This window comes from Phalangium opilio, unplaced genomic scaffold, assembly GCF_054372755.1.
Source record: "Phalangium opilio isolate 3A_F unplaced genomic scaffold, DU_Popi_V2 ptg000031l_1, whole genome shotgun sequence".
Classification (NCBI taxonomy): Eukaryota; Metazoa; Arthropoda; class Arachnida; order Opiliones; family Phalangiidae; genus Phalangium; species Phalangium opilio.
In genome coordinates this window covers 6,283,870-6,304,849 of record NW_028324158.1, presented here as the reverse complement: position 1 = coordinate 6,304,849, position 20,980 = coordinate 6,283,870, and the positions used below count along the sequence as shown (strand labels likewise).

Below are 20,980 nucleotides of genomic sequence, written 5' to 3'. Positions count from 1 at the left end.
CCCTCACTTCATGACTAGCTCCAGTTTGTAACCAGTGACAAACTTATGGAAGGAACATATCTTATGAGCTTATGATTATACAAAAACGAGTTTGCTTCTTAGTTCTTTAAAACTACATTTATATTTTACCAACTCTTTCTTTTGCAGCGTTATTGCTTGGAATATATTGAGTGCTAACTGCGCTATGCATATTGCGTTGCTCAATGAAATGGCAATGCAAGTTTTACGCAATTTTAAGCGGAAATGAAAAACAAAAATTGTACGCAACATATACCGCGTCTTATTTCTGATTGGTCAGGACTTGGGGGTGAATAATATTAACTTGTTGGCCGTGATATTATTCAATTTTAATCGCATTATTATTATTATTGTTTCAAGTGACTGCTCTAAGAGACTGTGCCAGAGGATCCTGACTGCGACCGCATAGAAAAAAGACACAGGAGGAATGTGACGCTGGTTGCTGGGATGGTTGCAACTTTCGTTGTAATACTGAAAGCGACCATATTTGCTGCGGATTTGATGAATGCTGCTCCGATTGTGATTGTGATTTTGATTAAAATAAAGAATTTCTTAGTGGACTGTCTCTAAAACATTTCTTTCGATTGCTAGATATATAATGCGCTATATTTCAAAATTAAACTAAAATCTATAGGCCTAATAACGACATTCATGTATTATGTATAAATTCATGCATTCCTTTTTTATCTTATATTTTTAATAATAAAATTGAATCGTGATGAAATTTCGGATTAGGTATAAATAGAGAATCCCTGACGGGATTTTCTTTTGACGGTATTTTCTTTTACAGATCCACGTGTTTAAATTGAATTCGAATTTCCTATACAGTTCATGACGTAATGGCTCTTTTTGGCCAATCATGAATCTTCATTCTCCCATCCATTTTCATTTTGGAAAGTATGCTCGTTGACTCGAGTCGCTCTGGCTGTGCTGTTGTACCCCGTACGTAGTAGTGCTTACACCGTAGACGACCAGAATATTCGATAGATTTGTTTTTGGTAATTATAATATAATTAAAGTATACCCAATTTTCTGGCATTTAACTGGTGTTGAATGTAAGTTTTGTGTTGAGTATTTATAATAAGGCCAAATTGACAGTTTACTTCTTTAAGCCTTGGTCTTTAAAAAGTTTGACATTCGGGCCTTGGCTTCTTAATGCAATATTTTTAAGTTTTAACTTAAATCGTACAATAAATAGCAAGCCCAGACGGCGATATGTTTGGATATGGAAGTGACATTGCCATTGTGCATGGAGCTTTTCTTACTAATGCTATGGAAGAAACCTCACTTTTAAAGTCCATTGATTGTATTGTAAGTCAAATCCAAAAGTACTGTGATACACATTCCAAGGAGGATGGTGGTCCAGAGAAGATACATAGACGAATAAATGCTGCCTTATTTGTGTCATTGATAAAGTATGCATCCTATTAATTCTTGGGGACAATTTATTTCAAATGTAAAGAGATTTATAAATGTGTAGAGTGAATTTCAAGGATGAGTCCATCATCGATGACTTTGAATCAGTGCTTGATCTCTTTCCTAACTTAACGTGGGAACTATATTTGCGTTTATTGGCGCAGTTAGATTGGAGGCCTTATTTCATTGAGGTTTGTGGCTCTAATTGCTGGAGGTTATATTTAAAGGGCAATGTAAACCCCTCTATAAAGTGGTACTTTGTCAATATAAGCACCAAAACTAGTATATTAGGAACGGAACGAGTGAATTCTCTTTGGGGGGGGCTTTCATTTCCCTTTAACATGGTAAACTAATTAACCTTCGAATCAAATCTTAGGTCAGTTTTTCCCCTTTTCAGTGCCTTTTGTCACTGGACAATTCCTTACAAAGCGATGTAACAAAACAAGTGTTTCAATATGTCAATGTTGCAAATGACACTGTCAACTTCAACTCCTACCTCAACCATTGTTTACTCCAGTTTTCGCTTAGCAAACCCGCTACAACTGAAAACATTTCGTGTTTTGAAGAATGTGTTAAATTGTTGGGTCAATACAACCATAACGAAGAATTTTACACTTTTTCACTGGACACCATTAAGGCTCTAATGGAACGAATGATAAGAGATATCTGCAATTCCTTAAATTCTTCCGAAATCTTGAGTATCCCTGTCAAGGGAAAATTTATGAAACTTCCTTCCCAGAATGAAATTCTGGTCAATTCTTTGTTGAAATATAAGGAACTGATCTATGCCCTTGAAAATATCTTTGAATCTTGTACAAATAATCTTAAGAAATCTGGAAAGGTTAATGAATGCCTTTTGAGTATGGAACATTTTGTTCGTTACGTTACCGTGTTGAAAGATCCATCCTTTGAATCTGATGACTTTGACCAACTTCAAATCATTAAGTACAAACTGGAAAAAATGGTAAAGAGCGAGAATTTTGCATCTGATGGGAATGGCGTATCTGTGATTAAAGCGATTAAAGAAGACTTGAAGACTGTTAACGAACTCTGCTTGAAGTTAAATGTTAATGAAGTTTCGGAAGAATTGCTTTCAGATGAAAGGTATTATTGAAAATATGTTAAAACGTATGTTTAACTTTACATAATGATTATTTATATTTTAGAGCTAGAGACATTGTTGAGTATTTAATTGCGAGTGCAACTGCGCGCAATACCCTGAAATCATTTCTTCTACTCATTAAAAATAAAAGTTTTGGACCTCAGCTCGGTGGAGCTAAGAAAGTAACGCTTAATTAGCCTTATTCGTGATCAGCGCCACCTACCCATAGCGGCGACTTTGAGAACTACTGTAATCGTCAAGCCAATCAGATGTCGCTAAAATCTGGTGACGTCACTGACGGGCATTCTCGGGGTCTTACCAAAAATTACGTCACCAGATTTTAGCGACATCTGATTGGCTTGTCGATTACAGTAGTTCTCAAAGTAGCCGCTATGGGTAGGTGGCGCTGATCAGGAATAAGGCTAATTGACAAAAAGAGAAATTAATATCATCATACGAATTAATTTTGTTTTTCAGATTTTCCTTGATATCTGTTGCGAAGAAATGATATTCATGTCCTATCAAGATAAAATGGAACTTCTATTAGATACGATGGGAATCGGAACCCAGTGCCTTAGACTTCGCGCCTATCGCGAAATGTTCACCACAACTTTGAATCAATCGGTTGAAGGGGAAGTTTTAGTTGAGAAAAAGCTTTTAAGTCTTTGTCTTCAAGCTCCCTTGGAAACCTTGACGCTCATAATTAATCACGCAGTTCACATTGGTGGACAAACCTCCATATATAGCAAGATGTTGATTTTTATGGCACCAATATGCGAATTTCCTGGCGAGAATGGCTTTAAAGTTTTGACGGAAGTCTTAAGGCAATTTCTTTATGATTTTCCTTCGTATCAAACGAAGGAGAAGCAAAATTTCATTGCATTAGTTGAAGAATTAATTCAAGTAAGAAAGAACGGCTCGAAAGTTTAACCCTTTTTCATGTGCTCTTCAGGCAGAATTCGATAAATGGGACTTTAAAAGTGGTTAAAAAGTATTTTCTCAATGTAGGATGAGAGCCTCGTTGACTCGCACGATGTTATGAACTGTTTTCTCCATGTTTTGGATGAAAAATCATCTCCTGTTATTTGGGATACTGTTTTGTTGATTGTGAACGAAGTTAGTGATTTTGACTGGCAGATATTAAAATTGCATTGCGGCATTGATAATTTCTTGCATTTTTAGATATTGTCCACTGAAGCTAAACGTGGAAAAACACTACAGTCCGTAACCAAACTAACTTTAGTTGTTTTGGTCTGGATGTTCTGTAAATTGATCAATCACGCAGTCCAGAAACATAATGGACCTTTACGTGAAAGGATCCTTTTATGTTTGGACAATTTAAAAGCTCTATGCACACCTGAAGATTTGAATCTCAATTGTAAGTTGCGCGTGATAAACTGATAATTGAGGACATTGTATGCGAGTGTTCGTTCTTCACGTTCTTGGAAATATTTATAGATATTGAAGAAGCTTGGCTCTCGGAAAAAATTAAGTATATACCAACTTCAGATTTGGCCAAAATTGCAGCTGGAGAATTTTTTGGTTATGATATTGAACTCTATCAAAAAAGTAAGAGATAATGTTTTGGTTTGTTTGATTGTTTGTCTTTAACGCATAGCAGAAGGGGATAATAGAAGGATGGCACTCTGTATCTTCTTAATACTTTAGTTATGTAGTTAACATGATTCTTCCCGGGATCATGGCACCATTTTGTTTGCTCTCCTGCTCATCAAACTTCAGATGGGTTACTATTGCACCGTGCTAGGGTGAATTCTATAACTGTTTGATTTACTAAATCATTAACAATCAACCCACAAACCTTGATTGTCTTGACGTGGGACAAAAATTAATCTACAAGCGCATGCATGCGCCTTGGCAAATAGTTAAGCACTAATAGAGTAATGATGATGGAACAATTTATCGCGTATGTGATTCGGTTTAGTAACCTTGAACACTCCAAATGTTAAGGGATGTTGGGAAGAATCATGTTACAATTACCCTGCCCGCTTTGTGGTTGTACACTTCTCTTGAAGAGAAGTATTATCAGAAGTGAGATGAGACCAGAAGTACTGAGCTAACCAAATTCTTCACTCGGCGAAAGTGAATATTCTTGATAACACACCAACGGTTGGCCCTCTGGTGGCGGTTTCAGAATTTCCCCTCCAAAACGTGAGACGCTCGCGGTGGTAGACGGCCGAACTAGATTCAAGGAGCCGGGCCCGTGTTCGGCCGCTTTAGGTTGAGGGGAAGGGGGTAGGAAATGTTTTTGGAACTCGACCAATTTTTTTTCTCAGTAGTGTAGGCGCGTGGGAAGCGGCATAAAATCCTCAAATTTGTTCACTAGTGCCAGGATCTATTACCAATGCTAGAGCCCTTCACTTCTAGTCTCATCTCACTTCTGGTATTATATACTTCCGCGCATAGGTATCTGTAATTTTATTTTAATCCCATTAGATACAGCGCGTTCCTATATTTTATGCTGTGTTGCTAAAGTCCAGAGAATGAATGTGAAGTTAAAGCAAAAAAAGGATTTAATGTTTGAATTATCAAAAGTAATTATATAATTGGATGGTTTGCAATTTTGCGACTTATATCCTACAACTAATTATTTTTAATTTAGATACTAACTTATGTTACCAAGCAAGAATGGTGCTTTATTTTTGAAGGCTTAGTGTCTGTTTGGAACCAAATTCCCGCGTGTCCAAATCTAGAGGATTCTTTACAATTACTCAATATTAAGCCTACAAGTAAGCTCTCTAATCCTTGATGACAAATTAGCCTTATTCCTGATCAGCGCCACCTACCCATAGCGGCGACTTTGAGAACTACTGTAATCGGCAAGCCAATCAGATGTCGCTAAAATCTGGTGACGTCACTGACTGGCACTCTCGGGTCTTACCAAAAATGACGTCACCAGATTTTAGCGACATCTGATTGGCTTGCCGCTTACAGTAGTTCTCAAAGTCACCGCTATGGGTAGATGGCGCTGATCAGGAATAAGGCTAATTGAGGATATAAGACCCTTTATCGCGTCATTCTTATAATGTAATCAAAATTTTGTTAGAGAAAAACACAGTCCTAGCAGCGTTCATAGACTCTTTAGTCTTAATGGGCCAATCAAAAGCGTCTGACATTCCATGGAGTTACATGATCACCTCTTTCGTATCAATGGTTCAAACAATGTTTTTGGAAACGAAACTAAGCGTTGACGAACTTCATATCACAGCTGGACAAGTAGTTTATCTGGTCAACACTATCTACAACCATCAAGAATACGTTGGTAAAATGAGTGAACCATTGACTAATTTGACGCTGCAACTCATTAGTCAATGCAAAACCGCCGAAGGAAGTGATAATTCGTTTCTGAAGAGAGTCTTCGAGCTTGTTAAAGATGACCATATTAAAAATATGGCTTTTGCTAATCTAAGGGAAGCTCCCCTTGATGATAACATTGATATTTAAAAACCTACAAAAGTGTTATAAGGACTGATAACATTCGTTATTGGTACTTGTGGAATCAAGGATGATTGGGAGAAGGTGCGTAATAAGTGAAAAATCAGCGCGCTAACTGTGGAATGGCTTAGGTTGGGTGGGACACTGGAAAATGGGGGAGGAATACACGGACCGCCCGCCATTTTCCCCGACTATTCCTCCCCCCATTTCTAGAGTCCCACCCGACCTGAGTCGTTCCACAGTTAGCGTGCCCACTAAGGTAAGCACGCTAACTGTGGAATGGCTAAGGTCTGTTGGACACTAGAAAAAGGGGGGGAATACACCGAAAAATGGCGGACGGTCTTACATAGACCACCCACCATTTTCCCGACTATTCCTCCCCCATTTCTAGAGTCCCACCCGACCTGATTCGTTCCACAGTTAGCGTGCCCACCAATTTCCCTCATATTACGCATTCCCCCCAATCATCCTTGGTCTTCAGTTCTGGATAAATTTTGTTGGTTAAGTTGTGAAGTCAGTATTCAAGTTGATACTGAAATCACGAGAGTTTGGGTTGGGGCTCGGTTACATAAATCTATTATTATTTTTTCTAAGTACCAATTAAAGGAAATTGGCCTAATTTTTATTGATTCTATTCTAAAATATTTGAAAAATCAAAATACATTAAATAAATAAAAGTTGCGCATAAGAGTGGGCCATACACATTTTTTGGAAGCCAGGGTATTACTTGATCAGTTATAGGTCCATGATGAAGGCGAATTTATTTTGACTTTTTGATTTAAATCATTCAAAGATTATATTGTGTGTTGCATTATGCAGATAGATCTTATGATAAGATTTTATAAATAATACCATTTGTTTTTCTTTTCATCTACCCTTTAAACGAGTTCAGAACCAAACTCTCATAAAACTAACCCTAGTCAAATGACAACCATTTATAAAACTAACCATAGTCGAATGAAAACCTTTTGTAAAACTAACCATAGTCAAATGAAAACCTTTTGTAAAACTAACCATTGTCGTCAAATGACAACCTTTTGTAACAGTAACCATAGTCAAATGAAAACCTTTTGTAACAGTAACCATAGTCAAATGAAAACCTTTTGTATCAGTAACCATAGTCAAATGAAAACCTTTTGTAACAGTAACCATAGTCAAATGAAAACCTTTTGTAACAGTAACCATAGTCAAATGACAACCTTTTGTAAAACTAACCATAGTCGTCAAATGAAATGACAACCTTTTGTAAAACTAACCATAGTCAAATGAAAACCTTTTGTAAAACTAACCATTGTCGTCAAATGACAACCTTTTGTAACAGTAACCATAGTCAAATGAAAACCTTTTGTAACAGTAACCATAGTCAAATGAAAACCTTTTGTATCAGTAACCATAGTCAAATGAAAACCTTTTGTAACAGTAACCATAGTCAAATGAAAACCTTTTGTAACAGTAACCATAGTCAAATGACAACCTTTTGTAAAACTAACCATAGTCGTCAAATGAAATGACAACCTTTTGTAAAACTAACCATAGTCAAATGACAACCTTTTGTAAAACTAACCATAGTCGTCAAATGAAATGACAACCTTTTGTAAAACTAACCATAGTCAAATGACAACGTTTTGTAAAACTAACCATAGTCAAATGATAAGTTTCGTTATTCATAATCTGTATTGTTTTTCACATTCCCTCAAAAAGAGGTGTAACGTAAGAAAATGCCTTAAAACTATTACTGTAACGACTAACAACATTTTTGTTACTTCAATGAAAAGTTTATTCCATTTAGACATTTGTTTTATTAAATGTACATTAGTTTTTTTCTTTTAATTCTTTATCGGTTGGATTTGGCTACACGTTCAAGTTCATCCTTCTTCTTGATAGCGTAACTGTTAGATGATCCCTAAGAAAAAAACAGTTGTGTTAATATTATAAGTTCTCCCTTTGGATATGTGCTTAATTAATATTATAAGTTCTCCCTTTGGATATGTGCTTAAATCAAACCTTAGCGGCATTGATGAGTTCATCAGCTAAACATTCAGCAATGGTCTTAATGTTACGGAATGCAGCTTCCCTAGCTCCAGTGCAAAGTAACCAGATGGCTTGGTTAACGCGACGCAAAGGAGAGACATCAACAGCCTGTCTTCTGACAGTACCGGCACGACCAATACGAGTAGAATCTTCTCTGGGTCCAGAGTTGATGATGGCATTAACCAAAACTTGGAGTGGATTCTATGGTAAAATAGATATTATGGTAAGAAGTGGGAATTAGGATGGATTAATGGGTAGAATGTTTTACCTCTCCAGTTAGCAAGTGAATGATCTCAAAAGCGTGTTTGACAATACGAACAGCCATGAGTTTCTTGCCATTGTTACGACCATGCATCATCATGGAATTAGTCAAACGTTCCACAATGGGGCATTGAGCTTTCCTAAACCTCTTGCTGGCATAACGTCCGGAAGAATGAGGCAAGTAACGAGCGTATTTTTCTTTAACCGCGATGTAATCCTGAAATGTTTATATGGAGAAAATGTTAACGAAGGAGTTATAGGACTATTACATAATCAAAGGACATCCCCGTATCACTAGTAGAACCAGAGTTATGAGCCTCCAAAGTATAGTGTAATGTTAATCCTATGGAGGGAATGTTCACGAACATTTTGCTTAATTACTCGGCCCCTGTTTGTCGTAGCCCTAAGATTTTAGTATGGTTGGATGGGGGACAAATAGGACTTTAACATACTCAAAGGACATCCCCGTATCTCTAGTAGAACCAGAGTTATGAGCCTCCAAAGTATAGTGTAATGTTAATCCTATGGAGGGTATGTTCACGAACATTTTGCTTAATTACTCAGCCCCTGTTTGTCGTAGCCCTAAGTTTTTAGTATGGTTGGATGGGGGACAAATAGGACTATAACATACTTAAAGGACATCCCCGTATCTCTAGTATAACCACAGTTATGAGCCTCCAAAGTATAGTGTAATGTTAATCCTATGGAGGGGATGTTTATGAACATTTTGCTTAATAACTCGGCCCCTGTTTGACGCAAATTTCCCTTATTTCCCTGAATTTTACTAAAAATTTTAAATTTCCCTGAGTTTTCCCTTGGGTTTTTGTCAACTATTTATTTCCCTGATTTTCCAGGTTTGTATGAACCCTGATTGAGGTTAGGCTTAACTTACAGTTAAACTTATGTCGCTGACTTGCACATCGCTAGAACTCCACCTAGCAAACAATTTAATTTCTTGTTGATCTTGCGCTGGTGCTCCGATAGCAACGGGTGCGTCGTCCCAACTTTCAGACATTTTGAATCTTTATTAAATAAATTAGATATTACATTAGGCCTAAAATACGGGAATACTATCGCAGGCTCACAGCCAGCCACGTGTAGTATCAACCAAGGCTTACACAAAATGTTAATAATTTTAAAAATTTAAGAAGTTTTAAGTAAAAACTTCGTAATTGACATGCAAACTATACAATTATCAACAAATATAATTAATTTTTAGAAATTTTATACTTATATTTAAATAAATATCTTACTTTTACAATAATTACTAAGGGCCCAGTGCCGACCACGCTTTACCACAAGCAATTTTGTCATAAAGAAGGCCGCTGAAGTGCTGCCAGCTTCTATACCAGTTTAATGTTTGTCTCAGTTCGAATATTCAGTGTTTGCAAAGCGTTCAAATAAGTTGCAGAATCAGTTCAAAATGGTTCGTGACTTGGTTGAGGAACTTGAGCGAGGGAACCTTTATTACGTATTCTGTGCTTATTTTCGACCCTGCCAAAATATAAATTTTTCCATTGGCTGCTAGGAATTTTCCACCATGGAGCAATATTAAAGGAGATTCAAGGTGGAATTCATAAACGTCGGACGCTACGCAATTTAGTACAGGCGAAGGCAGGGCGTCGTGCGCAAACAGGGTGGGTTACGCAAAGGAGGTGAAGGGTGGATTAATTAAAGGCCGGGTGGGTTAGTTAAAACGTCACAGGCTTAGTTTTGGCAGTGGGCGACCAGCCATGTTTGGTACCACTTTGGTTCTATGGGCATTGGGCAAATAGCATTTGTGACGTCACTCGCTTCTAAGAGAAGTCTGATAGCGTTTTCCTTTGGGTCCTCGTGGAGCGCTCCCAAGGAGCAATAAAAATGGTAGTAGTAGTTTCCAGCTTCGTTAAAGACTGTTTTTGAAGAATAGGATCTCCTAGTTTTATTCCTCCATGGGAGCGCTCCGCGAGGACCCAAAGGAAAACGCTATGAGATAGATCTCTCTCTCTCTCACCGCCTCCTATATAGAACAGATTCTATGTAGGAGGCGGTGGCTCTCTTATAGAGCTATCTCAGAAGCCTTAGTGTGACGTCACCCATGCTACTTGCCCATAGAACCAAAGCGGTACCAAACATGGCCGCCCACTGCCAAAGCTAAGCCCGTGACGTTTTACCTAGGCTATGACGTCACATCTGAGATAGCTCTACGTCCCTTTCAAAGTCGTCTGCTTGTTCTCTCGTGGTTGTCGAACCAGACTGGTCGAACACTCGAACCTGTCGTTGTCCTCCATACGTGGTCGTGGTGTCCATGCATGTACTCTGGGTTCCCTGGAACACCGGCGTTTTGTTTCTGTAAAATTTACCACTAAAAATATAATTTCAAATTTAAGGTCTGCGAATTGATTAACCATCCATGATGAACGCGAGGGAAACATTAGACAATGTGAACCCTGTTATATATTCCATTAAAGGGGATCGACAAACAACAAACAAGGATTACGATGATGAAATCTCAGATGAAATTGACTCTAGAGAAGTTTTTGACCTGATCCGTTCCATAAATGACCCCGAACACCCGTTAACTCTGGAAGAATTAAATGTTGTTCAAGAAAACTTGATCAAAGTTTCTGATTTCAATAACAAAGTCTTTGTGAATTTCACCCCCACAATCCCTCACTGTAGCATGGCTACGCTTATTGGCTTGGCAATTAGAGTTAAATTGTTGAGATGCCTACCAGATAGATTCAAAATCGACGTTGAAATTACCCCTGGAAGTCACGCCTCTGAGAACGCGGTCAATAAGCAATTAGCCGATAAAGAAAGAGTCGCTGCTGCGTTAGAAAACCCTTATTTGTTACAAGTCGTTAATCAGTGCCTTGCTACCAAATAAGGCTTACAAAATGTTCGCCTTAAGAAATATTAGTAGTCATTTAGTTAACCTTAAAAATAAAGTTAAATGTTTAAATTTCCATTTCCATTCATATCCTGTTCTTAGAAAAAACAATGACAATGAAGAGTATAATATAACTAACGATAAAGCCCATGAAGATTTTGCTAAATTTGTATTTAAAGTGCCACTATATGGACACAATGTTTTTGTTGTTCAACCTAAAGTCAAATGGGGTCCCGCTAAAAAAACTTTAAATAGCGTCACACTTCAGTTAGAAGAAGCAGTAACGCTAATCAAGACCCTTGACCATTGGTCAGTTTCCGGGAAATGTATAATTACAGTCAAAGATGAAAGGAAAAAGGAATATTTTTCTCCTAAAGCCATAATAGAAATTCGATCCGCTATTGCTAAGGCAAAGAACGTTAGTGCCGTTTTTGTTAGTGTCAACATGCTCAATGGTTTGCAACATCGTCACATAGAAAGTGAATTACATATGCCAGTCTATGATCGATACACGATAGTCTTGCAAATATTCTCCGAACACGCGAGTAGCCAAGAAGCCAAAATTCAAGTAGCCTTAGCTGAGATACCTTATTTGAGATCTCGTTTGAGACTGTTACACGAACAAGGGACACATGGACGGGAAAGTGGAAGAATGGCTTTTATCGGAGGACCTGGAGAAACTATCATTAGCAAAAGAAGGCAACTGCTACTAGAAAGGGAAACTAATCTGAAAAAGTTGCTGAATAAATTACGAGAAAAGAGGCAACTTTTGAGGCAAAATAGGCAGAGAATGGAAATACCAGTCGTGGCTGTAGTGGGATATACCAATGCTGGGAAAACTGCGTTGATAAAGTCAATAACTGAAGACATTAATATGGAACCAAGAGATAAACTCTTCGCGACTTTAGATGTCACAGCTCATGCGGGAAAATTATCTAATTTTCAAAAGGTTCTCTTTATGGACACCATTGGATTTATTTCTGATATACCGTTAGCGTTGATTGAATCTTTTACAGCCACTCTAGAAGATGTGGCTTTGTCTGATTTGATTGTTCATGTTCGTGATTTTAGCCATCCTGATAGGGTATATCAAAAAGAAACTGTTCTCGCTACCCTAAAGCAACTAAACTTGAATTCAAAGTTATTAGATACGATGATAGAAGTTGGGAATAAGATAGATTTGTTCGGGGATGAAAACGATTTTAAATCCGAGGAAAATTTGTTTCCAATATCGGCTAAGACTGGTTTTGGAGTCGGTGATCTTAGAAAAGAAATTCAAAAGAGAATAATTTGTAATAAGGGTTTGTTAGAATGTAGATTTCGAGTGCCAATGGGTGGTGTTGAAACTGCTTGGTTATACAAATTTGGTTCTGTGGCAAAAACGGAAGCGGATGATAATGTAAATTATCTCTTAATTGATTGCATCATGACTGAAGCTAATCTATTTAAATTTAAGCACTTATTTGGTGAAAAATACTTTTTGCCTTCAGAGTTACAAACTGTAAACTAAATAAAAAATATTGATTCATTGTTTTTCATTTGTTTTTGTTTAAATCCATAACCCTTGAAAATTCAGTGTGTGTTGTTGTTGGTGCATGGTGTATGCAGGGACATTAGTAGTAGCCTGGCACGCGCGAAGAGAGATTTTTCCAATCCGCCGCCATCTTCAAAAATGGTATCCCAGAAATGTAAAAAACGTTCTTTATGGAATAGCGTCCGTGCATTTCAACTGATTTTGTTAATATTTAGTACACTGGTTCCCGCGATATCCTATAGAGTAATGTCAGTTCTACGTATGCAAACATCATACCCTTCTATCTCTTAGTTCAGTGTCATCCCCCCTACCAGGCGCGTACAGTATCCCCTCTTACAAAAGCGCGCCTAGAGGGAGGGATACACAGTCTACTCCCCTCTCTACCGACACTACACTATAGACGGCCGTTTTTTGGGCTTGGATTTTACATCTGCTTTAAAAAATAATGGCGGCCCGAAAACTAATGCCTTTGTTTCCATTGGCTACTAGCAATCTGCCATATTGCCATCATGTAGCAATAATAAATTAGTCATAGATGTATTTAATGCAATTTTAAAAGGACTTCTGTTCTCAATCCAAGAAAATTCAAAAGTACCATAAGTTTATAAGATATGGAACACATCTTATAAAATTAAGAAAGTACCAATGAAAAACGGCATAATAAAATATGTCCCAACGGCAACGGGCAACGACGGCCATAGCCCACTTGATCCTCGAGCACGGACGCAATCGGCCAAAAAGCGAGATATTTGGTTTATAGGAAGGAAACTCGAACGAACCGATTTACAATTTTGACATTGGAAATGAATTAAGATATTTTCGGTCTTAACACAATCCATCATTTTGACATTGGAAACCATTTTTTATAAAAAAAAACACTATCCACGCTAAAAGCTTCAATCCAAACACGTCGAAACATACCTCTCATTAAAATTTCAGGTCATTTGCATCAATTTCAGAGGACATGCAAAAAAAAACTACGTCCTCCCATAGAACTTAATGTTAATTTTCGTTTCCTCCGAATTTTCCCGCCAAAAGTCGCGTTTATACGCGAGGCTCGAACCTTTGAATTTCGCGCCAAAAATCGTGTGGGCGAGCGGGGCGAAGTTGGCCTTGATAACCTACACGTGCGTGCTGGAACTGGCGCGTGCAGGTTAACTAGGTGGCTGGGTCTCTGTTATTGTCATATCATATCTTCATATGGGAAATGTTTGATAAGATTGCTGCTCTTGTATAATTTACGACTGGGGGGAGTTTCATATTAAAATGTTGCCTCGAAGTATTAATGCAGTAACTCTTTTTTGTAAACAACAAAAACTGTACAAATATGCCCCAAGGTTCAGCACAACATGCAGTGACTGCACTGAAAAATCTGGTAAAGGTGCTGGAAAATCTGAAAACCCCATTGAACGAACGTACCGCGTCCTCAAAGACGATATCCAAAAAACTTTGAAAAACCCACTTTACCCACTGAGTCGAGATGAAGTACTGAAAGTTCCTAGACACACTGACGTCTTAATAGTTGGTGGTGGAATTATTGGATCTTCCATAGCCTATTGGTTGAAGCAACGCGCCCCTGATAGTTTCTCTTGCACTGTTATTGAAAGAGACCCAACAGTACGTCATAAAATTTTCAAAGAGAAGATGGCAAATTGATGTTGTTAGTTGTCAATATGGTTCAATTTGATTTGCTGTCTTCTCACCAATTTTTAATTATCATGCTTATAGTCTTATTATTACTTGACACTCGTTTGTATTTATACAGCTGCAACCTTTGGGATACGATGTATGCCCCTCACATACATTAACTTTGCATGCTTAACGAATGTTTAAATTAATATGACTAATTAATTTAATATTTTTCAGTATACTCGGTCAACCACTGCTTTATCAGTTGGTGGAATAAGGCAGCAATTTTCATTACCGGAAAATATTCAACTTTCACTATATAGCGCAAATTTTTTAAGAAACTATAAAAAACACCTGAGTTGCCTCAGTAAGTGAAAAAAAAAATCGGCAGTTTAAAGAAAATCTTGGCTGTGGTTTAGTTTAAATAAATGCCACTAGATGTTCCCATAGTCGAGGGATGGAGTTAACTAGGTTCGCAGGTTTATTCACTGCTGTATTATAAAATACACCCTTTAGAAACAGGGCGGCTCTGTTCTGCTATCCTGATAAGGCATAGCGCACTCGATGACGCGCTTCGGACGCGAGGTGCTCGTACCGCGAGCAGCTTGCGTCCGTCAGTGTGTCATCTAGTGGGCTATGGCTAAGCTTAGCAAAAACTAGTTTTAGCTCCGCCCTCATGAACGAGTTCTGATTGGTTCCTGCCTTTGGCAAGGTAAAATTGGTGTGTAGAATATCAGGCAGCATTATAGGGGCGCCACAGGACCTTCAAAGCAATTAGTCTAGGCTGTGGTTTAGTTTAAACAAATGCCACTAGATGTTCCCATAATCGAGGGGTGGAGTTGAATGGCCCTCTAAGCTTAGCCAAGGCATGGAGGAAGGATACGAGCTATGGGCTCTATAGGAGAGGCCAACTAATAGGCGCACGGGAAGCCAAAAAGGGTCACGGTGGCGCCGCCAGACGGCGAGTAAAGTAACTAAAGTTTTAATGAAAATTCAAAACCATGTCGGGAACAACAAATCGAAACATGTGGTTAATTATTGATTGCAGCGCTCCTAACTGCAAAAATAATAAAGGAAATGCTAGAAATTTGTCTTTTTTCCGATTTACCCAAAAATACCTGTTTTTTACACGTTATAGAGCAATAATTTGTTTGAACTTTAGTTACTTTACTCGCCGTCTGGCGGCGCCACCGTGACCCTTTTTGGCTTCCCGCGCGCCTATTAGTTGGCCTCTCCTATAGAGCCCATAGCTCGTATCCTTCCTCCATGGCCAAGGCTAGTTTTAGCTCCGCCCTCATGGACGAGTTCTGATTGGTTCCTGCCTTTGGCAAGGTAAAATTGGTGTGTATAATATTAGCCAGCATTATAGGGGCACCACAGGAGCGAAGATTTGCATTAAGAGTTGGTTTCTTATTAAAAAAGAAAAATCGGACATTTCAGACACCGACTTGCCCGATATAAAATTCCAGCCACATGGATACTTGTTTTTAGCAAGTGACGCTGGTGCGGAGCAACTAAAAGCCAATTATAAATTGCAACTGTACGCCACAAAATTCTCAATTAAACTAGACTGTGATTAAATTATCTTGAAAATTAAAATTTTAAATGTAGAGAACTTGGATCGAAAGTAGAATTGCTTTCTCCTAAAGGACTCAAAGAAACATTTCCATGGATTAATACTGATGGAATTGCATTGGGCTGTTATGGTAATGAATATAACATAACAGTTTTTAAAAGAAACGTTTTCATAACATAACACCTTAAAAGAACGGGCTTTTTCTAAATATAAAAGGAAAAATAAATAAATGATCTCTTATTACAAAATAATTAGCATTTAATTAGTCTTAAAAACGAGGACTATTGCGCTATCCGCCATTGGTTTAGTGGCGTCTGCTAACCAGAACCTCTTACCCCTACGGAATTGGTTAAATTCTCACAGGCTGAAAGGCGTGAGCATAGCCCTCTCGATCACGCGCGTCTGAGGTTCGATTTACCAGTCGGTAGTCCACATTTTTAAGACTAATTAAATACTTATTATTTTGTTATAAGATGATCATTTTCATTTATTTATACTTTTTTAATATTTTTCCTTTTATATTTCGAAAAAGGCCATTCTTTTAAGGTATAATGTTACGTTACCTGAACTTTTCCTATAAGGGTTTAAAACAATTTCTAATTTAGGTGTCGAGAATGAGGGATGGTTTGACCCTTGGGCGTTATTATCAGCCTTCAGATGCAAGGCGGAGTCACTGGGAGTACGCTTTGTTAACGCCAACTTAACCGGATTTAAATTGGAGGACATGAATGGACGGTATTCTGAAGAATATGGGGAATACCAACAATCGGTTAATTTTGCAACGGTGAAAGATAATTGCGGAGAAGAACATGAAATTGAATTTAGCAGGTTGATTGTTGCAGCAGGCAGTGAATCGGGAAATATTGGGAGAATGCTACGTATTGGTACCGGGCCTGGAATTTTACAACACGCGATACCTGTGGAACCAAGGTTAGGTCTTGATATGAAATTTTAACGATAATCCTTGAATGAAGTGTTAATTATTTTGAGTTACATTTTCAACAGGAAACGATATGTTTATGTATTTCATTGTCCAAATGGACCAGGGATTGAATGCCCATTGATGATTGATCCTTCTGGAAGTTATTTTAGACGAGAAGGATTAGGTGGAAATTATGTTGGAGGGAAATCTCCCGCTGAAGTTGGTTTAAAAATAATCTTAATTAAAATGAAATTTGACTTGTCTTTTCATAATTTTTATTTCTATTATTATTCTAATAGAATGAGGAGCCTGATTGCGCTAATTTGGATGTCGATTATTCTTTCTTTGACAAAGAAGTTTGGCCAAAGTTAGCTGAAAGGGTTCCTTGTTTTGAAGCCATTAAAGTTAGTATTAGAATGATTAACAAAAACCAATGTCTAAATTTTACCATTTCAAGCTTAATTTCCCAGTTTTTTTACCACTGATTGATGGTAAAAAACTAAAAACTCTCTGAACGCCCTATATTTATCTAAAGGAAAATATTAGGTAACATAGCCCACTCGATCACGCGTGTAAGGGGTTCGATTTAGCAGACGCCACTAAAAAAATGGCGGATGGCACTGGCAGTAGTCCTTGATTATTTTTAAGACTAATTAGCCTTATTCCTGATCAGCGCCACGTACCCATAGCGGCGACTTTGAGAACTACTGTAATCGGCAAGCCAATCAGAGAAGTCGCTAAAATCTGGTGACGTCATTGACGGGCACTCTTGGGGTCTTACCAAAAATGACGTCACCTGATTTTAGCGACATCTGGTTGGCTTGCCGATTACGGTAGTTCTCAAAGTCGCCGCTATGGGTAGGTGGCGCTGATCAGGAATAAGCTAGGCTAATTAAACGCTAATTATTTTATAATAAGAGATTATTTATTTATTTTTTTCCTTTTATATTTAAAAAAAGGCTGTTCTGTTAAGATATAACTGTATAATGTTACGTTATCTGAACTTTTCCTTTAACCACGCTAAGCCTTGGCCCACCACTGTAGCTAGTTTTCTTATTCTTGCTATTTATTTTACCAGTTCAAGCTTAATTTTCCGGGTTTTTTTACCACTGATTAATGGTAAAAACTCTCTGAACGCCTTATATTTATCTAAAGGAAAATATTAGGTAACATAGCCCACTCGATCACGCGTGTAAGGGGTTCAATTTAGCAGACGCCACTAAACCAATGGCGGATGGCAGTAGCCCTTGATTATTTTTAAGACTAATTAAACGCTAATTATAATAAAAGTTCTTTTTTTTTATTTAGAAAAAGGTTGTTCTGTTAAGATATAACCGTATAATGTTCCGTTATCTGAACTTTTCCTTTAACCGCGCTAAGCCTTGGCCCACCACTGTAGCTAGTTTTCTTATTCTTGCTATTTATTTTACTAGTTCAAGCTTAATTTCCCGGGTTTTTTACCACTGATTAATGGTAAAAACTCTCTGAACGCCTTATATTTATCTAAAGGAAAATATTAGGTAACATAGCCCACTCGATCACGCGTGTAAGGGGTTCGATTTAGCAGACGCCACTAAAAAAATGGCGGAAGGCAGTAGTCCTTGATTATTTTTAAGACTAATTAAACGCTAATTATAATAAAAGATAATTTTTTTATTTAGAAAAAGGCTGTTCTGTTTTCCTTTAACCACGCTAAGCCTTGGCCCACCATTGTAGCTAGTTTCCTTATTCTTATTTTTGCTATTTTGGCTTTCTATATGTCTAAATAACAAGCTTAAAATGATCCCTACAGGTTCGTAGCGCGTGGGCCGGTTACTATGACTACAATACTTTGGACCAAAACGCTATTATAGGCCAACATCCGTATTATGGAAATGTTATATTTGCTACCGGACTTAGTGGTCATGGAATACAAATGGGACCTAGTATTGGTAGAGCCGTTATGGAGCTACTTTTAGATGGAAGTTATAAAACTATCGATTTAACAAGATTTGGATTAGAACGTATATTTATGAATGAACCACTTTTTGAGCAAAATATAGTTTAAGCTAAAGAGAAGAAATCTTTTTATAGTTATATATTATTTGTTTGATAAATAAAATGTTTTATTGGCTGTTATTTTTATATTCATATATTATATTATTATTTATTATTTTAAAGGTTGAGAGCCTGGTGAGAAAATGGTTCCACTTTGCTTGCTTGCGGTTCTCGAGGGAGCAAAGCCAAAGAGTTTTTGGATGTTCTGAAATTAAGAAAAGTTTTAATGTTAATAATTTTAAAGTTCTTAAAGGGAGGGTGAAGTAGAAAATCAAGTGATTTTTTATCGATTCTTCCACTAATTACAAGACCAGTCTGCATAGTGAAACATTCAGGAAATACAGGTTCCGAATGATTTTAAAATTATTTCAAATTAGGTTCAGATTTTAAGGATAATTTTAAAGAAGGTCCTCCGACCAATCGCGTAACGCCTTGCCTTTTTGTTAACAAAATTCTCGTGGCACGTTCTGTGTTGAATGAAATTTATCACGAGATTTGATAAAATTTGCGCGCGACGTGATAATCGTGGCGCGAGACATGGAACGTGCCACGAGAATTTTTTTAATAAAAAGGCAGGGCGTTACGCGATTGGTCGGCAGTCCTTCTTTAAAATTATCCTTAAAATCTGAACCTAATTTGAAATAATTTTAAAATCATTCGGAATCTGTATTTCCTGAATATTTCACTATGCAGACTGGTCTTATAATTAGTAAAAGAATCGATAAAAAATCACTTGATTTTCTACTTCACCCTCCCTTTAATGGAAATATTTAATATTTAAGAACTTTTAGGCCTAACCTGACGGATTGACATAGTACAAAGGATATATAGGAATATGAATGAACAATCGCTATAATCTTCTCCAGCCAAATTACGATGAGAGACACCTTGAATCCATGAGATAGGAATGAAAGGTAATTTGGCAACCACTCTTCCGTCAAACCTTCATTTTTTTTAAATATAATACTCTTTTAAACGTGCCTTAAACACTCTTGGGTTGATGGATGCTTACAATGAGTTAAACATGCTTAGAAGAGCTGTGAAAACAAATCCAATAGCAAACATGCTTTTCATTTTAACCAATGATAAGTCTCTGTTATTGTTTTTTAGCTTTTCTTCTTCTCGTTCTAATTATTTGAATAATTTTGGGTTAGCTTTTTTATTAATTTCTGAAGGTAATTATTTTCTGACCAATTTTCTTCTTCTGTTGTTTGTCCACTGTTTCACCATGAGCCTCTTTCTTCTTTTCCACTGGATTCAATTTCAAAACAATGTAAAGATTATAGTTTGTGAATTTTGTTACAGAATTTCTTGCTTTACAAGTTTACATACGTCGTTTGCTTTGTCGTTCAACTTCAGCTTTTAGTTTTTGATATTTTTCGGTTCTATATACCATTAACCAGGTTAAACCTATGAATTATATTTTAAAATTAGGTCTTTTATCCTGAATAGACTAATGGCACCCCATGTTATATCCCCATAGAGCTTAATACAGTCGAAGGCAGAGGGCTGCCATTACCCTATTCTTTCCTCATGGTTTCTCATTAAGCCTTGGCGTTTATATTTATATTATATCTTTATTATTGTTTAGAAAAATACCTTCTCCCATTAGAGCCGTAAAAATTGATATAACGAGGATTAAAATGGTATCCGTCCACATTTTGATGATAGATTAGGTGAAATTATTAAATTATATACATTAAATTTTGGTTTTTATTTTTTAGCAATAAAGCTCAGAGCCTCAGACTCCACTTTTCCAAATTCTTTAAGAGGTCAAAGGTCAACCACCGCTAGCACTCTGGTGCTGATGACTGATGAGTGAAATCAACAGTGGCATTGTGGTTACCTGAAAGGGAAAAATTCCCAAAATACTGAGTTCTGTGCAGTGAAAATAGGCCTGAAAATTAATCGAGTCTAATTGATTGTAATTTCAAAACAATAACCTGGCTAACTGGAGAGCTAAAAGCCTAAAATGAAAATCCCTATTTTTCCCTCTCATGAATTGAAATTGAATTTATTCGCCTCGTTGAACCATAGCCCACTCGATCACGCCCTCACGGATAGCGACGGTTTGAGCTCAGCCCTCTCATGAATTTCATGGGCTGCTCATCTTGAGCCCGGGCTCACAA

General features: G+C 37.3%; 6 protein-coding genes across 9 annotated transcripts; 4 read left to right on the top strand and 2 right to left on the bottom strand.

The window, feature by feature from the left end:
- The first annotated feature begins 809 nt into the window (after positions 1 to 809).
- LOC149690250 (uncharacterized) lies at positions 810 to 7,777 on the top strand. Of its 3 annotated transcripts, none has more exons than XM_089869752.1 (12): positions 810 to 1,016; positions 1,221 to 1,433; positions 1,499 to 1,625; positions 1,832 to 2,538; positions 2,601 to 2,718; positions 3,014 to 3,439; positions 3,545 to 3,652; positions 3,719 to 3,914; positions 3,995 to 4,105; positions 4,991 to 5,088; positions 5,157 to 5,283; positions 5,601 to 7,777. In XM_089869752.1, the coding sequence occupies exons 2-12, from the start codon at positions 1,234 to 1,236 to the stop codon at positions 5,996 to 5,998; spliced, it is 2,616 nt and encodes an 871-aa protein (XP_089725878.1). In that variant the 5' UTR covers positions 810 to 1,016; positions 1,221 to 1,233; the 3' UTR covers positions 5,999 to 7,777. The 3 variants fall into 3 exon arrangements, with proteins under 3 accessions (XP_089725878.1, XP_089725877.1, XP_089725879.1); XM_089869751.1 differs by having other exon boundaries at positions 1,217 to 1,433; XM_089869753.1 differs by having other exon boundaries at positions 810 to 1,073; positions 1,217 to 1,433.
- LOC149690249 (small ribosomal subunit protein uS7) lies at positions 7,743 to 9,690 on the bottom strand. The gene is made up of 5 exons (XM_089869757.1): positions 9,535 to 9,690; positions 9,174 to 9,303; positions 8,289 to 8,498; positions 7,994 to 8,221; positions 7,743 to 7,892 (listed from the first exon to the last, which is right to left on the bottom strand). The coding sequence occupies exons 2-5, from the start codon at positions 9,294 to 9,296 to the stop codon at positions 7,824 to 7,826; spliced, it is 630 nt and encodes a 209-aa protein (XP_089725883.1). The 5' UTR covers positions 9,297 to 9,303; positions 9,535 to 9,690; the 3' UTR covers positions 7,743 to 7,823.
- Positions 9,691 to 10,317: 627 nt separating this feature from the next.
- galla-2 (MIP18 family protein galla-2) lies at positions 10,318 to 11,225 on the top strand. Its single transcript, XM_089869760.1, has one exon. The coding sequence runs from the start codon at positions 10,674 to 10,676 to the stop codon at positions 11,148 to 11,150; it is 477 nt and encodes a 158-aa protein (XP_089725886.1). The 5' UTR covers positions 10,318 to 10,673; the 3' UTR covers positions 11,151 to 11,225.
- On the top strand, positions 11,161 to 12,686 carry LOC149690247 (putative GTP-binding protein 6). The gene has a single exon (XM_089869756.1). The coding sequence runs from the start codon at positions 11,161 to 11,163 to the stop codon at positions 12,661 to 12,663; it is 1,503 nt and encodes a 500-aa protein (XP_089725882.1). The 3' UTR covers positions 12,664 to 12,686.
- Positions 12,687 to 13,727: 1,041 nt separating this feature from the next.
- LOC149690246 (FAD-dependent oxidoreductase domain-containing protein 1-like) lies at positions 13,728 to 18,932 on the top strand. 2 transcript variants are annotated; one of them, XM_089869754.1, is made up of 9 exons: positions 13,731 to 14,304; positions 14,453 to 14,473; positions 14,554 to 14,683; positions 15,757 to 15,856; positions 15,928 to 16,022; positions 16,498 to 16,822; positions 16,898 to 17,033; positions 17,114 to 17,218; positions 18,607 to 18,932. In XM_089869754.1, exons 1-9 carry the CDS (start codon positions 13,954 to 13,956, stop codon positions 18,859 to 18,861), a joined length of 1,518 nt encoding a protein of 505 aa, XP_089725880.1. In that variant the 5' UTR covers positions 13,731 to 13,953; the 3' UTR covers positions 18,862 to 18,932. The 2 variants fall into 2 exon arrangements, with proteins under 2 accessions (XP_089725881.1, XP_089725880.1); XM_089869755.1 differs by lacking the exon at positions 14,453 to 14,473 and having other exon boundaries at positions 13,728 to 14,304.
- Positions 18,879 to 20,655, bottom strand: LOC149690245 (calcium load-activated calcium channel). Its single transcript, XM_089869758.1, has 6 exons — positions 20,451 to 20,655; positions 20,184 to 20,261; positions 20,043 to 20,102; positions 19,864 to 19,978; positions 19,650 to 19,794; positions 18,879 to 19,056 (listed from the first exon to the last, which is right to left on the bottom strand). The coding sequence occupies exons 1-6, from the start codon at positions 20,509 to 20,511 to the stop codon at positions 18,964 to 18,966; spliced, it is 552 nt and encodes a 183-aa protein (XP_089725884.1). The 5' UTR covers positions 20,512 to 20,655; the 3' UTR covers positions 18,879 to 18,963.
- Positions 20,656 to 20,980: the final 325 nt, after the last annotated feature.

Coding starts and splice junctions, on each gene's coding strand:
- LOC149690250 (XM_089869752.1), top strand. CDS start 1,234: ATGTTTGGATATGGAAGTGACATTGCCATTGTGCATGGAGCTTTTCTT. Junction 2,719..3,013: donor AGCTCGGTGGAGCTAAGAAA/GTAACGCTTAAT, acceptor TTTGTTTTTCAG/ATTTTCCTTGATATCTGTTG. Junction 3,440..3,544: donor TAGTTGAAGAATTAATTCAA/GTAAGAAAGAAC, acceptor TTCTCAATGTAG/GATGAGAGCCTCGTTGACTC.
- LOC149690249 (XM_089869757.1), bottom strand. CDS start 9,296: ATGTCTGAAAGTTGGGACGACGCACCCGTTGCTATCGGAGCACCAGCG. Junction 8,222..8,288: donor TTCACTTGCTAACTGGAGAG/GTAAAACATTCT, acceptor ATTTTACCATAG/AATCCACTCCAAGTTTTGGT. Junction 7,893..7,993: donor AACTCATCAATGCCGCTAAG/GTTTGATTTAAG, acceptor TTTTTTTCTTAG/GGATCATCTAACAGTTACGC.
- galla-2 (XM_089869760.1), top strand. CDS start 10,674: ATGATGAACGCGAGGGAAACATTAGACAATGTGAACCCTGTTATATAT.
- LOC149690247 (XM_089869756.1), top strand. CDS start 11,161: ATGTTCGCCTTAAGAAATATTAGTAGTCATTTAGTTAACCTTAAAAAT.
- LOC149690246 (XM_089869754.1), top strand. CDS start 13,954: ATGTTGCCTCGAAGTATTAATGCAGTAACTCTTTTTTGTAAACAACAA. Junction 14,305..14,452: donor TTATTGAAAGAGACCCAACA/GTACGTCATAAA, acceptor GTATTTATACAG/CTGCAACCTTTGGGATACGA. Junction 16,023..16,497: donor AATTGCATTGGGCTGTTATG/GTAATGAATATA, acceptor TTTCTAATTTAG/GTGTCGAGAATGAGGGATGG.
- LOC149690245 (XM_089869758.1), bottom strand. CDS start 20,511: ATGTGGACGGATACCATTTTAATCCTCGTTATATCAATTTTTACGGCT. Junction 19,795..19,863: donor CTAAGCATGTTTAACTCATT/GTAAGCATCCAT, acceptor AAAAAAATGAAG/GTTTGACGGAAGAGTGGTTG. Junction 19,057..19,649: donor GTACTATGTCAATCCGTCAG/GTTAGGCCTAAA, acceptor TCTTAATTTCAG/AACATCCAAAAACTCTTTGG.